Source organism: Sinocyclocheilus grahami, unplaced genomic scaffold, assembly GCF_001515645.1.
Source record: "Sinocyclocheilus grahami isolate Dianchi unplaced genomic scaffold, SAMN03320097.WGS_v1.1 scaffold344.1, whole genome shotgun sequence".
NCBI classification, from domain to species: domain Eukaryota; kingdom Metazoa; phylum Chordata; class Actinopteri; order Cypriniformes; family Cyprinidae; genus Sinocyclocheilus; species Sinocyclocheilus grahami.
The window spans coordinates 1,064,110-1,080,387 of record NW_015505523.1 but is presented as its reverse complement, the minus strand read 5'-3'; the positions used below and the strand labels follow the sequence as shown (position 1 = coordinate 1,080,387).

At 36.7% G+C, this 16,278-nt stretch overlaps 1 protein-coding gene across 14 annotated transcripts in view; it reads left to right on the top strand.

The window, feature by feature from the left end:
• ncam1a (neural cell adhesion molecule 1a) overlaps positions 1-16,278 on the top strand; it is a 276,367-nt gene that overhangs the window by 230,085 nt on the left and 30,004 nt on the right. For 6 of the 14 annotated variants that reach the window (XM_016228771.1, XM_016228766.1, XM_016228772.1 and 3 more), the window contains 3 exons: positions 561-657; positions 2,166-2,333; positions 7,336-7,461. In XM_016228771.1, coding sequence (XP_016084257.1) covers positions 561-657; positions 2,166-2,333; positions 7,336-7,461 — 391 coding nt within the window. Of the gene's footprint in view, positions 1-560; positions 658-2,165; positions 2,334-7,335; positions 7,462-9,716; positions 9,732-12,948; positions 12,952-16,278 lie in introns of all 14 variants that reach the window. The other 8 variants (XM_016228765.1, XM_016228764.1, XM_016228767.1 and 5 more) reach the window with 3 other exon arrangements.

The following is a 16,278-nucleotide window of genomic DNA, read 5'->3' as shown; positions in this document are numbered from 1 at the left end:
ACAATGTGTTTTAGAACATTGTAGGAATCCTTTTTAGATCAGAACCCCATTCTAGAAATGCTTTCCTTTGTCAAAATCTAATATTTACAGATTTTAAGCAATATTCAACACTAAACTGTTGTTGACTCATTAGACCCTCAGATTTACACTTTCTAAATGACATAAATCAGCAATATTCTTGCACATGATGTCACCACTTGTGGGCGGGGCTTCGTCTCGTGGTTCTCAGTGAGGGGGCTTTAAATATGCAGTTCAGCACTGCATGAGAGGTTGTTTTTGACTGTTCTGTGAAGCTTGAAATGTTCTCTGTCACTGTCCCTGTTCCCATGGCACATTTTACTAAGCTGTTGGAGCTAATGGAGACAATACACTTCCATTCTTTTTCACTCTCTCTGTCATTCAATAATTATCGAGCGAGGTGAATGCCAGTGGTGCAGAATAGGAGGTCACTGTCATTGCCATGGCAATGAGCTTCCCTTAACCAGCTAATGTCTATGTCATGCTAGCTAGGTCAGAAGAGAGGCGGCGCCTTGACGTGGCTTTTTTTTTTTTTCTGACAGGTCACCCCGGAGTCCCAGAATGACTTTGGCAGTTACAACTGTACGGCTACCAATGTCATCGGCACAGAGTCAAAGGAATTCATTTTGGTTCAAGCAGGTTTGTGAATGTTTAGAGAATGATGTACAAAAATAGCAACTACTTTACATTTATGGTGAACATGAATCAAGCACAAATTGTCATTCAAAGGTTCTAATTAGCTATTCACACATCCTTTCTCACAAATGGTGTTTTAACACAGAAAAAACACTTCTAAAATCCCCCTTGGTACCAATTCATAATCCACCAGGTATGCGAAAGGTAAATCTCCCCAAGACAGAGATGTTTTAGCTCCAGATCAGAGCCTGCGCTCATATTTTTTAGGCTGAGACTCTTGGGTAATAAAAACAGCAGGGTATAATTTTCAGGCTGCAGATTCGACGGTTAAATGCGACGCTTCCTCTGATATTTTTGGTGCTCTGTAAAGTGGGGCAGATGTGAAATGGTGTGGAAGGCAGTGAGGTGATTATTTAGTCTCAATGCGATGAGACGGTGCAGGAGTGACGCCTTTTTTCCTCACAGGCTTTCCACCACACTTTTTATTGTGCAATAAAGTCTAATTTCTTTAAAAGCGAGTTTTACTGAGTAAGTGTGTTCTGTGAGGGAAGGCAGGTCATTTTATATATATATATATATAAATGTATTTTCCCCCCGAGGATGAATTATGTTGTTGTAAACCTTTTTGTAACAAAAAGCTATTTTTTATCACAGTTCTGACTGAACAGAAGGTTTATTTTTTGCTACTGTGCCTTTAAGACTTCTATAAAAACACATGTTTTGCATGGGAAATGAGAAGACGTGTGCTGTGGGTTTGCTGTTTGCATTCAATACAGTCTATAGATGACTCATCCTTCGAAAACAGCTTCTTTGCAAAGCCTTCATTACATTCTAACAGGATTATGAAACAATCCAAGCTGAAATGAAATGTTAAGATCTTAATAAGGACTTAAATGATCAGGAAGCTGGTCACAAATAAATATCAGATTCGTGTTTCTAATTTTGGGGTCCCTCGGGAGAATATACAAATGGAAGATACACTCAGGGCCAGCTCAAGTTTTGGCAAACTTTCCATTATTTAAAGGAGAATGTGAAATTTTGGTGCCTCTAGTGGCACCAAACAGAACTGCAGACTGTTTGGAGGAGCGTTTGAAACTTGTTTGAAAACTGTAATTTTCTTATTGATGTATCTGTCTGATATCCAAAGGTTGGAGAAAGTTAGAACAAGCCATTTTTGCAGCTTTCTGAAAGTTACAGTATGTTTTCATAGTACATCAAACTCTTTCATCTCAGAAGTTCAAGGAAAATTTGATTCCTCATGATATGACCACTTTAAACAATATCTTGGTTTGTCTGAAAGATATTTTACTCATGCTTCAGGGAAAAACTGTACTGGCCACCGCAATAACAGTTCCCTTGGGGAACCATTCCCCAAGCCCATAACAATTTTTCATTGTTTCAGTTTGTCTATTGCCTCACTCACATTTTTGTGGTGCCCTGCATGTGTGTGCGGAGCAGTACGCCAGATATCTTCCTGTGTGTGCTTATAAGTACGTGTGTGTGTTCTCTAGATGTGCCTTCGGCCCCCTCTATCGAGCGTGTGGAGCCGTATTCCAGCACAGCAGTGGTGGAGTTTGATGAGCCTGCCTCCAGTGGAGGAGTGCCTATTCTCAAGTACAAGGCTGAATGGAGGATAGCAGGCCAAGACTGGACTGACAGAGAGTATGAAGTTGAGGATGGTAAGTATCCAACACACACACACACTGTAATAACATTTATTCAGAACTAGAAGCAATGAAGAGAGAAAACAAGATAAATGAGGCTTTTGGGAGGCTATAAAAGCTTTTCCTCATTTGTGTGAAGGTCAAGCTCTTGTTTTTATAGCATTGTTTTATACTGAAATGACCACCGATTCTCAGATGATTGTATTAGAGCAAGGATTTTAACTGAGTTATATTGTTTTAGTGCAACTGTTTTTAAAAACACTGTCCTAAAGCAGACGTGATGCGGCAAGATTCCAGCGACAAGCAATTTTTCTGTCTGTGCTGAAAGCAAAAATATAAAACCACAGCCAATCAGAACAGTGTGTGATTGCACTTGCAACACACTGCGTAGTGTAATCCAGATGGCCCTTTTATGGTTTTCCTCGAGGAACTTAGGGAAATTGTACCGAAGCTTGTTTCCGCCTCAGAGTAAAAAAGAAAAAAAGAAAGTTATAAATAAGAAATAGGCACATATGAAGTCACACTGTACAATATAAATTCTCAATTCCGAGGTATAAAGTCACATTTGCGAGATATAAAGTCATATTATGGTATGTAAAGTCACAATTATGAGTAATAAAGTCACATTTGCGAGATATAAAGTCATATTATGATATATAAGGTCACAATTATGAGTAATAAAGTTACGTTTGCAAGATATATTATCATATTATTGTATATAAAGTCAATTATTAGTAACAAAGTCGCAATTGCGAGATGTAAAATCATATTATGGTATATAAAGTCAATTATGAGTAACAAAGTCGCAATTGCGAGATATAAAGTCATATTATGGTATATAAAGTCACAATTATGAGTAATAAAGTCACATTTGCGAGAAATAAAATCATATTATGGTATATAAAGTCAATTTTGAGTAACAAATTTGCAATTGTGAGATATAAACTCATATTATGGCATATAAAGTCATAATTTTGAGTAACAAATTTGCAATTGTGAGATATAAACTCATATTATGGCATATAAAGTCACAATGATGAGTAGGCCTAACAAAGTTGGAATTGGTAGATATGAAGTCACATTATAAGATATAAATTTACAATTAGGAGTAACAAAGTTGCAATTGTGAGATATAAAGTCATATTATGGCATATAAAGTCACAATGATGAGTAGGCCTAACAAAGTTGGAATTGGTAGATATGAAGTCACATTATAAGATATACATTTACAGTTATGAGTAACAAAGTTGCAATTGTGAGATATATTGTAAATTCACATCACAAAATACAAAGTCACAATTATGAGTAACAAAGTCGCAATTGGTACAATAGATATAAAATCACATTATGAGATATAAGTTCACGATTATTAGTAGCTAAGTTGCAATTGTGAGATATAAATTAACATTGCAAAATACAGTCACATTTCAGTTATGAGCAACAAACTCGCAATTGCTAGATATAGAATCACATTGCTAAATATTACAAGAAAAAGTTGCAATGGCCAAGTATATTGGGATATGGTGACATTTAAGGTATAAGGGCACAGTTATGATAAAGCTGCAATTACATTAAATTTGTAATCAAGAAAAAGTTGCAACTGTGAGATAAAGTTACAAATTAACTTCGCTCTCAGGCAGAAATGGCCTTCTTTAGTTTTGTCATTTGATAGCAGATGTTTCTTAAATGCCACAGTTAGTCTCTCTGCGGTTTGTCCATGTTTGAGGTTTAGCATACATGAGGAGCTGAATTTTGGTGCAGTGAGGTTTCATTGTGTGCATCTTACAGCATGTAGTGTTGCTTGTCACCGTTGCAGCTGGTTAAGACAGAAATTTTGATTAACACGGAAGAGCTTTTATTGCTTGTCACTTTGTTGCTTCTCGCCTAGTTAAGATGCTGTATTACACTTTAAGAAGTAAACAGCAGCGTCTATGATGCACATAGAGCCACCCTCCCATAGTCAATATAACAACTAAACACTTTCCACAGCTGCTAGCCATTTCAAATTGTGGCAAAATAACCTTCCCCACTGCCATAAAAACTCTTTCATTGGCCATATTGCTTGGCAAGCATGAAATGCGAAGCGGAGTTGACCAAAAATAGAATGCGCAAATGTAGGAAAGGGACAGGGTTCACTTGAATGCTAAATAAGAGTGCTCCAAGCAGTTGTCACAGCCTGACATGTGCTCTGTTTGTCTGTGGGTACTGTCTGTCTCTCAGGGTGGGGGGGGAGATGTCAGTTTGCTCACTGCTGACAGCCTGCTCGCTCTGCCAGACCTCCTTGGGACATGCGTCAGAACAAACCTCACACACACACAAACGCAGCCTTTCACGAAGCAGTCTACCAGCCACCTACACACACACACACACACACACAAACCCCTGCTCAGCCAATGGCTTTTTGATCACTCAACCTTTTGTCAGTGAGTCTCTAATGCATTAGATTGGCATATGATAGTCATGCAGCAGACTCGAACACAAGGTACCAGATTGAAAGAGTACAAACAAAATCACAAACAGCACAAATTTGAGAACATTTGGAATTAAATTGTAAGGTGGTTTGATATGATGGAAAACAGCATTTCATATCTATAACCTAAATGAAAACATAGTGATAAACAGCAAATTAATATTGAACTAAAGTGTATTTTGCTGAAGCAATATCACACAAGAAAGAGTGCTGTTGTTTTATAAACAGTTTAGTATATATTCAAAAGATATATATTTTAAGAAATTCATTATTTTATTCAGCAAGGATGCATTAAATTGATCAAAAGTTACAGTAAAGACATTTCTGTGTTACACAAGATTTAGAGATTCTTTTGAACTTTATATTTGTTAAAGAATACTGAAAAATTTATTACTTTTTCCACAAAAATATACTGTTTTCAACTGTTATTTTTTATAATAAAAATAAATGTTTCTTAAGCACCAAATCACCATAATTAGAACGATTTCTGAAGAATCATGTGACACTGAAGACTGGAGTAAAGACTACTGAAAATTCAGCTTTGCTATCACAGGAATAATATAAAATATATATAAAAAATAAAAAAAATATATATACACATACATACATATATTGTAACAGGGTGAAGAATCACACGACAAGAAATCTCAATTCTAATGCATTAGATTGGCATATGATAGTCATGCAGCAGACTCGAACACAAGGTACCAGATTGAAAGAGTACAAACAAAATCACAAACAGCACAAATTTGAGAACATTTGGAATTAAATTGTAAGGTGGTTTGATATGATGGAAAACAGCATTTCATATCTATAACCTAAATGAAAACATAGTGATAAACAGCAAATTAATATTGAACTAAAGTGTATTTTGCTGAAGCAATATCACACAAGAAAGAGTGCTGTTGTTTTATAAACAGTTTAGTATATATTCAAAAGATATATATTTTAAGAAATTCATTATTTTATTCAGCAAGGATGCATTAAATTGATCAAAAGTTACAGTAAAGACATTTCTGTGTTACACAAGATTTAGAGATTCTTTTGAACTTTATATTTGTTAAAGAATACTGAAATTTATTACTTTTTCCACAAAAATATACTGTTTTCAACTGTTATTTTTTATAATAAAAATAAATGTTTCTTAAGCACCAAATCACCATAATTAGAACGATTTCTGAAGAATCATGTGACACTGAAGACTGGAGTAAAGACTACTGAAAATTCAGCTTTGCTATCACAGGAATAATATAAAATATATATAAAAAATAAAAAAAATATATATACACATACATACATATATTGTAACAGGGTGAAGAATCACACGACAAGAAATCTCAATCTATAGCCCGGAGGGTAGATTTATTGGGGTGAGGGGTACTAGTGAGAAAGGTCCAGGTAGGTGCTCCAGTGCCGTGAGTGCTCTCTTCCGTCTTCCCAGTGCAGAGGGTCCGTACAGTGCTCCTGTGGGGCTGGTCGGTCATACGCTGCTTTCTGTGGAGAAAATGAGAGGGCGATTTAGTGCTCAGTCTCATGGAGGAATCTCCTAGATGGCAGGGCTTGCGTGGCTTATGTAGCCGCTGCCTGATGAGGTGCAGCTGTGACCGATCAGCCTGTGATGATGATGGCCAGGTGCTCCTCACTTGTTTCCAGGGCGACGCTGATGAAGCCTCGGGACGCTCGTCACAATATATACATATATATTACTGTTACAACTGATTGTTTATCAAATAAATGCACCCTTGGTGTGAATGAAAGACTTGAAACACTAAACTTTTGAATACTAGTGTAAGTTAATATAAAATAATTCACATTTTAGACAAAGGTGGCCAGTTATTTTGTTTACTTTTGTTCTGCCGAAGAAAATTGTTTCAAACGAACCCAAAGTAGGGCATCTGGAACAACACCAAGAAATATCAGTACTCTTGTCCAATGAAATTAGATGACAAAAACTAATGGTTGTATAATACAAATGCTACATAGGGACCTCTGGGAAAACCTCTGAGTGATGGCTCTAATTGGAGGATCGTTTCTGGATCAAACTAAAATGTGTTTTACTACAAACATAAAACTCACAATTCTTTGCAGGGTCTTCTGGGAAAACATCTGAGTGATGACTAGGCTCACACAAAATCTGTGCCCACAGTACTAATCGTTTATGCCTTTTTTTCTCACTATATCTAAAAACATTCTGCACATTTTCCCTTAAAACCTGGATTCTTTTTTTTTTTTTAAGATTTATTTTTGGTGTTTTTCGATTTTTATTTGTATAGGACAGTGTAGAAGTGACAGAAAGGGAAGTGGGAGAGAAAAAACCTGAATTCTTTTAACTGTTTGTTCAGACAAATTGTTTCAAACAAACCAGTTCTCTATAATTCCAAAGGTCATGTGTTGTGATAATATGTGCAATTTGATTATATGCATGTCATATCCATCAGTTTTTGAAAGGTTTTGGATATGCTTTGTTAAAACCAGACATATTTTATCATCTAATTCCATGTTTTTACATCAGATATTTTATTGGAGCTCTAAATCTGTCTAAACCAGGTCTCAACTTGATCACCATTGTTGGGCTGAAGCCAGAGACCACGTATGAGGTCAAGATATCAGCCATCAACGGCAAGGGTGAAGGAGAAAGCAGCCCCCCTGAGAGCTTTAAAACCCAACCTGTTCGTAAGTGCTTCTCTCTTTCAGTCCCTCTTTATCATATGACCCTATAGTGCTCTCTTTACGCATCAACCCCCCCTCCTCAGTGCAGCAGCAGACCTCACTACCCACAATGCATCCCTGCCTTGGACCCTGCTGGATCTCTCTCCCAGGAGATGCATTGCTTGTCCTCTGCGTGTGCTTCCGTATTTATATGTGGATGTGTGTGTTCATTTAAGTCTGTGTCCATGTGTTTAAACAATTTCCTGAAGGCCATCGTGTGTCACTGCAGCCTCTCACCTCAGCAGTGCTTCCCAGTGATGTGGCGCTCCTCCCCGTCCTTACGACTCTTCTGCCGATGCCTGCATGTGCCAGGCAACAGCTGTGTCTCGTGTCTACTGAGAGCTGTGTGCTCTGTTAAGTGTTGTCCGTGTTGATTGGGCACTCTTTTGTAGAGTAGATAATGAAACCCTCTTTAACCTCATATCCACGATCATATCAGGATTAGACTCTCAGAAATTGTAATATCAATAATAAGATCTAATCTTCATGAAGCTGGAATATTTTGCATAGATACTTTCGCATTTGTACAACAGTATCATTTGAAGATAATTCTAGATGATTTTTCTCATGCTTAAGTAGAACTAGTTTTATTGCTTTCGCTCTAATGTACACTAGGTGTGCGATGAATGTAAGCCTGTTTCTGCCTTAAATTAAAATAATAATGACCTTATTTCTACATTTTTAATATAATTGCCATTTTATATCTTATAAATGTGAATTTCTTTATAATTGTACATTTATAATCTCATAATTACGACTATTTATCATAATTGCAACATTAAATATCAATTGTAACTTTATAGCTCACAATTGATTGTGACTTTCGTTTTTTATAATTGTAACATTAAATCTCAGTTGTAGCTTTATAGCTCACAATTGATTGTGACTTTCGTTTTTTATAATTGTAACATTAAATCTCAATTTTGGCTTTAAGGCTCACAATTTTGACGCATAATTGTGGCCTTGTATCTCACAATTCAGACTTTTTAATGAATGTTTTAATTGCAATGTTCTAAACTTTATACCCCAGTAATTGCTATGTTATAGCTCATAATTATGACTTCGCTTTCATAATTGTAGCATTAAATCTCAATCTTACAATTGCGAGTTTGTCATAATTGCAACTTTATAAAGGTATATCATAAATATATCAATTGTGACTTTATATCTCACAATTAGGACTAATTACCTTGTGTTTACGATTATATATTCAAAATTGCAATTTTTATAACTCATAATTGGAACTTTATATATCACTTTTTTAGTACTTTTAACAAATTTTTGGCACTCAGGTGGAAACAGGCTTCCATAGCTATATGAAAGTGAAGTGAGGTGAAATTTGAGGTTGGTTTGATGTGTTTGATTAACTCTGCGTTGTGGAGCTCTCCACATTAATGAAACATCATCCATATTTAGACTTCGCAATGTAGTTTTCAAAATTCCTACAAATCTACTGGTTTAATTACTGCATGTCACACAAAGCCGTTGGCTCAGAATGTTCCACTTAGAAAGCAGATTATAAAAGTCAGTTTGCAAGAAATGTGGGATGAGCAGAAACACAGTTCTAGTTTGATTATTCAATTTCCTTCTGCACTCGCAGGGATTAAGTGACTAAAGTTTAAAGTTCCTTGTCGCTTTATTAATCCAATTTATTCAATTGATTCAAAAGCACTTTGTAATAACATTACAAAAAAAAAAAAAAAAGCAGTCTCACGGCAATAAGCTTGATTTCCATTTGAATACCCAGAAGATTTGGGGGAATCCTACAGAAATGGGTAAAAAGCTAAAATAACACAAAACAAGACTTGTTTATTCTCCTTTTGGATGTACAATAGCTCATGGCAGGAGTGAATTGCTCCATTGATGTAAGTCAGAGACAGGCTGACATGAATTCTTATCTTACTTTTCTTATCATGTTTCATCTTTGCTTCAGCACCCTGTGTTTTCACAGTCCCCACATTCACTCTCTCGCCTGCACTCATTTCACAACAGCTAATTGGGTCACCCAGTTTTGCCATTTTGGGACTTAACTAGCCATTCACACAGTATATTCTGGCCAAATGTGAGTCAGCAAGGTGATTTTCTCACCGCTTTATAAGATGAACCCCAAAATGGCAAGTTGGCATTGGCTTCCAATTTATTCATTCCTGTTCTCATATTCACTGCTTTTTATGGTTCTCATCATGTTTTCCATCTTGTTTTGTTCCACTGGACATCAGGCTCCCCTTTCAAAAGTAAGTGTTCCATCTCTCTGCTCTCTTTCTTTCGTATTTCTGTTTGTTTTTCCATTTGCTTCCATTTCAGCCATTGCAACACTCCTGCCAAATCTACTAGTAAGTCTTCAGAGAAGATAGTAAAAGCTTGAATAGAAAGTTAAAGGCTCCATGAAATGGGTTATATAGTGCAGATTTCTTTCCTGCATTTGATGGAAGTTGAAAGGACTCGTCCTTTTTTAAATAGCCAATAGGCTGTTACAGTACTTCACAGTCATGAACAGTGGACTTTGAGAGAAATTGCATTTATAATTTACTGAGAGAGCACAGTTTCTTACTAGAGAGCATTTGATTGGACAAAACAAAATTTGGCATATAGATATGGACATGGATTCATGGATTTCATGAGGCCTTTAAATAAAAATGTACTGAGAATAAATATTTTTGCTTCAAGTGGACTCTCATATCTCTGCAAAAATTAAGTGAAACTTTCTGGGGGGGGTTAACTGAATTTAAAACTCTTCGCAATAGCCTGTGCTTTAAAGTACTGTGGCGACTCACAACACTGTATATCTGTTGTTGTACTTTCCAAATGGAATTCCATTCTATTACTCAAACAAGGATCAAGGTTTGCTATAAGATCATTTAGACCAGTACATTTTCTTTCCTTCCAGTCCTGGAGGCTCAATTGAGAAAATTACTTTATATCCAAAACCTACAGTAAATACGCACCTGGTTCAACTCAATTATGCTACATGGAGCAATTAACACTTGATTAATTGAATCAGACGTGTTAGGTCATGGCTTGAAATGAACATTTGTCTAGGCTCCCTGGGGTCTGTTGATGAAAAGCCACCGTTTAAACGTATATGCTTGCTTCTTAGTATAAAAAATGGTAATTGGCAGGGGCGTGTCTAGAGCATTTTAAATGGGGGTCCAGTCTGGGTCACTACCTCAAAGGAGGGTGTATACACGATGTTAATAATATATTAATTGCGCAGTGTGAGATTCATTGGTAACAGAACTTTGTGAGATCGCGATGAACAAAGAGTGACAGCTTTTTAGTGGTTATGAGCGCTCTTTGCGAGCTTTCTAGGCAATCAATTTAAAATGTAGAACGTGTTTTGGACACACGTTGCAAAATTTCGGGAATGACATCTGTATATTTATGCAGGATTCGCTCTCGAAGTAGCAGTGTTTGACATGGTGATAACCATAGCAATAGACGAGACAAAATATGTGAAAATGTGCATTAAGACTAGAGCACCCTCACTAATTTCAGAAGCACCCTCAGTGATTATTTCTGGAACCTCGTTGATACACTTTTGTTGTATAACTATATACAAAAACAACAAAATACAAATGTACTAAATAAAATAATTTAATAAATGCATATTTACAATTTAAGCACTTAACTAAAAGAAGTATTAATAAAATAAATAACTAGAAAAGGCTGACTATATTCAGCTTGCTTCCATTTATTGAGAAATGCCTACTCTTCACCTGAATTAGAAAAAAAGCTCCTCTGGTCTTCAGTGATGCGAGGACAACGTTTGAGCATACATGTAATATCTGTGTGAGAGCAGAGCCAATTCATAAAAGAACAATGCATATTTAAAAGCACACATCCAGTTTTGTGGGAGTGAAGGAAATCTGCTTGCGAGTGAAGATTCGTGCTCGCACATTTGGCCTACATGGATCACGTCACATTATGCGCTCTCGACATTGTCATTAAGATCGCGCTATAGAAGCCGCCTAAAATTAAGTATAAATAGGAGAAGAAAGCAGTCCTAGGCAGCTGCCTACACATGCCAGGATGCGCCACTGCCAGATTCAGTTAGAAATTTACTAAAAACAAGTCTATCGCAAGACATCTGGTGGGGGGGGGGGCACCTGTCACCACGTAGACACGCCCCTGGTCATTGGTATGTAGATTCCCCTTTAATTTGCAGTTATCTCTCCATTTTAATTCACAGTACTACACATAAAATCCACAGAAGTCTCAAAACAAGCTATTTATTTGACACTCATAGGATAGTCACAACCTCGTTGGCTAATGTTGGTGTTTAAAGGGGTCCTATTATGCTTTTTCACTTTTTCAACTTTAGTTAGTCTGTAATGTTGCTGTTTGAGCATAAAAAATATCTGCAAAGTTACAAAGCTCAAAGTCCAATTTAAAAGGAGATATTTTATTTAACAGAAATCACTTTTCAAAAACTACAACGAACGACTCGTTTGGACTACAATGCAGACTTTGTAAAAGAGCATAATAGGACCCCTTTAATTCATAGTTTGTGTGAGGGTGATTGCTTTGCAAAAAAGCAATTTTAAAACAGTCGAACTGTAGAATGACTATTGTTTGTTTATGCAATATTGTTTGTTTATGCAACAAAAAGCAAATAACAATGTGATGATGCTGTTGCTAATTTAATTGCCGTATTTTCTTGTTGTGGCTCTCTATTGTTCTCATTATCCCTGACAGGGATCGTTTGGCTGTGGAAGCTTTCTCATGATCATTACACAGCGGAATAAAAAAGAGGCGATGGTCGAGGCAGAGACTGTATCTCGTAATGGTAGTGTGATGTGGTCGTGTTCAGATGAGATTGATGGCGTTGTCCGCTCTTTTTCTCTGGAACTATACCTGCGTGAATTTAAGAGGTGATTGGCGGGACAATGATCCAGGCGCTTCAAACACTTACTGATCATTTATCAATTTGTACATGACAAAGTAAGACCGCCGGCAGCATCGACACTTGTCAAATTATGGCTTTGCAAATCTGGTGACAGTTTATTTGTTTCGAGCTTCCAAACCAAAGCGTAAATGACTTCTGTTGCAATTCTTCAGAAACTTCAGAAGTAATCCTAACAATAGCAGAATGTTTTTGCAAGCTTTCTTTTCTCTCTTTTAATATGAACAGTTGTAATCAAGTTGCTTGTTATCTCAGAAACAATGAGTCTTGCTTTATCTAGGGCAGAAAATGGCTTGTTAAGGCAATAATTCACCCAAAAAAGAAAATTCTGTCATTTCTCAATTTACAATCTCGTGTCATTCCAAACCTCTATGCTGTTATTTTCTCAATGTCCCTGCTTAAAAGCTTTCACCAGCCTAAACTGGTTTGCGGGTCTTTAGGTGGTCTTCTAGGCTGGTCTCTTGACTGATTTTAGATGGGTTTTAGGCACTTTTTTGAAGCTTAGACTGGTTTTGGTGTTTTCTTTTCAGTATGTGGAACACAAAAAGAAGGTTTTTCCCATACTTAGACAATTTACAGTGTCCACTGGTGTAAAAAAAAGTTAAAGTAGTTTAAAATACAATATCTGACGAGTTGGTTTTAACATCTTGTGACCAAATTTTGTTAAACCTGTGCCATAGACATCATATTTAATTTGAGACGAGCTATACAGTTTGACTTGAGAGTCAGTAATGACATAATTCCACTCTGTTCCACATATAAAAAGCTATCGTATGACTTCAAACGAGTCATATGGACCACTTTTGTGGTGCCTTTGTAGCTTAATATACTGGTCACTATGTACTTCCATTGAAAACATGAAGTCGGAAATTATTCTAAATGGTTCCACAGACAAAAATAAAAGCATACAACTTTGGAGCGACATGAAGCTGAGTAAATAATGGTCAAATTTTCACTTTTGAGTGAACTATTTCTTTAACAGTTAGGGAAGTATGACAGATTGACTCCATCCATTATAAAGCAACAGTACGTCTGCAGTGAATGGCGTAGTTTGACGTAGATGGAGCTTCAAGTAAGATGTACGGTAGTGCTCTCAGGTGCATGTTAGAGATTTATCACCACAGGTCATCCCACAGTCTCATCCAATAGAGTGCCCAGAGCGCTGGAGGAAGAGGAAGACAATGACACAAAAGACATTGTTGCCAGTAGCGAGACTGAGACTTTCTCTCCTCAAGAGCAAGGATCCATGCCTCTGGCCTCCACAGCCTGTGGAAATTGTAAAAGAGCACTATATAATTCACATTACTGCGGTATGTGCTGCAGGGACCAGTGATTCAAAGTGTCAGAGCTACCTCTCCATTTTATATGCTATGAGCGTGAATGAAGAGGCTGGGATTGTGTATAGAGATGGAGTGATGACAAAGCTAGCTAGGGTTGTCACATAAGCGATAGAGGTAGGAGTGATGGCCACCTCTGGGAGTTTTCTGATGGATAATGCCACCTCTGCAGCTCACTGCAGTAAGGTCATCTCGGGTGACAGCTAAAATATTCACAGCAACAAATAGGGACTCTTTCCATGACTGTGTGTCAGGTTTTCTGATTGCTAGCCTGTGCACGGGTCACCCTGCTCCCAGAGGGCACGTGGACTCCACTGACAGAGCCTTTCTTTGATATGAATTGTGATCAGAGAGCACTGCGGCAGGGACTGTACCTATGGAGACCTGCTGTAGAAATGGCCTCTGATCTGAAAATAGTAGGTTACACAAAAATAAAGGAGGTCAACTCAGACCCCAACGCTAAAGCCAAAGGGAAAATTCAGCCATTTAACTTGCTGTGTTAAAAAAAAAGAAAGAAAGGAAAGTGTACCACTGAGATAACTTCTTTGAGCTTCTGAATATGTTTTGTTTTTTGTTTGATGGGGGTTTGTTTGTTTTTGTTTTTATTCCTTTACCAGACATTTTTATCCAAAGCGACTTACAAATGATGAACAAACAATTCATATTTTGTTTTATTTTTGTCAGGTGGTGATGTTTAGAGATTCGCTTTTTGTCATCATTATTGATATTGTTTTACATATTAACTTTAATTTAATATTTTATAAAGTAATTTATTCAGTATATTTTTTCAACAGTAAGATAGAGGTAGGAGTGATGGCCACCTCTGGGAGTTTTCTGATGGATAATGCCACCTCTGCAGCTCACTGCAGTAAGGTCATCTCGGGTGACAGCTAAAATATTCACAGCAACAAATAGGGACTCTTTCCATGACTGTGTGTCAGGTTTTCTGATTGCTTGCCTGTGCACGGGTCACCCTGCTCCCAGAGGGCACGTGGACTCCACTGACAGAGCCTTTCTTTGATATGAATTGTGATCAGAGAGCACTGCGGCAGGGACTGTACCTATGGAGACCTGCTGTGGAAATGGCCTCTGATCTGAAAATAGTAGGTTACACAAAAATAAAGGAGGTCAACTCAGACCCCAACGCTAAAGCCAAAGGGAAAATTCAGCCATTTAACCTGCTGTGTTAAAAAAAAAGAAAGAAAGGAAAGTGTACCACTGAGATAACTTCTTTGAGCTTCTGAATATATTTTTTGTTTGATGGGGTTTGTTTGTTTGTTTTTGTTTTTATTCCTTTACCAGACATTTTTATCCAAAGCGACTTACAAATGATGAACAAACAATTCATATTTTGTTTTATTTTTGTCAGGTGGTGATGTTTAGAGATTCGCTTTTTGTCATCATTATTGATATTGTTTTACATATTAACTTTAATTTAATATTTTATAAAGTAATTTATTCAGTATATTTTTTCAACAGTAATTCAACTTTTTAAGTAACAGCTATTTATTCTCAAGTGAGTATAATTTACCATAACAGCGCAAAACAAAGATATAAATAAATGACCATTACACTACAACAATAGTATTACATTTTTATTAATTAAATTCATTCTGAATGTTTTGTAAAAATGTTAATAATAATCATAGTTCTGTTATTTCTGAAAAATATATCAATGTTATAAAATATAGTAAATATTACAATATAAAAGTCTCAAATATTTAGATTGCAAATAAATAATAGTACTACTACTAATATTACTAATACCAATTAATTTTGAATATTATATATAGTCTAATGCTCATTATCATAGTTATTGTTTTGTCAAAAAGAATAAATATAACCATTAAAATCGGTTCTGCATATCAGTTTTCAGACACTTAAACAATTAAATAATTTGTACTGTATTGACTCAAATACAACCCAACTGGTACAGCCAAACCTCTTTAATAACACTTAAAGCAATCATACTGGGGCACAGAAAGTAGACTGTAAAACAGTTTACGTGGCACTTCATTAGATTGTGCTCAGTTATTTAGTACCCCTGAGAGATGGTTTAAACTAGGTCTATTGCCTAGCACATCTGGTGGTTCTCCGTGGTTTCTCTGCTTCATTGCCGGTGAATACATCTCTCAGAGATAGAGACACAGGCCAGTGACCTAGCAGATGGTCCACGTCCTCAGGTAGAGTTCTGGAGTGCTTTAATTGTGATCACCACTGCAATGGCATTAACACCCCCTTCATTCCCCTTGATATGAAACACTTACGATATGATAATCCTTATTATTCCGCAGAGCAATTTTCTTCTCTGTCTGAGACGCTCTGTGTGCTTTGAACCTCGGCCTCTGCTCTGTGATATCTACAAAGCACTACACAACGTAACTGCCCCACAGCGTTTCATCAGACCACAGCGGATAATACAGTTCCATTTAGCATGTATTTTTTCATCTGCAGAGCAGTAGACCAAATTGAAAAACAGAGCAGTGTTTTGTGAGATCAATAAGCCTGCAGTGACTAGTTGTGTGCAAGTTAAAACACTGG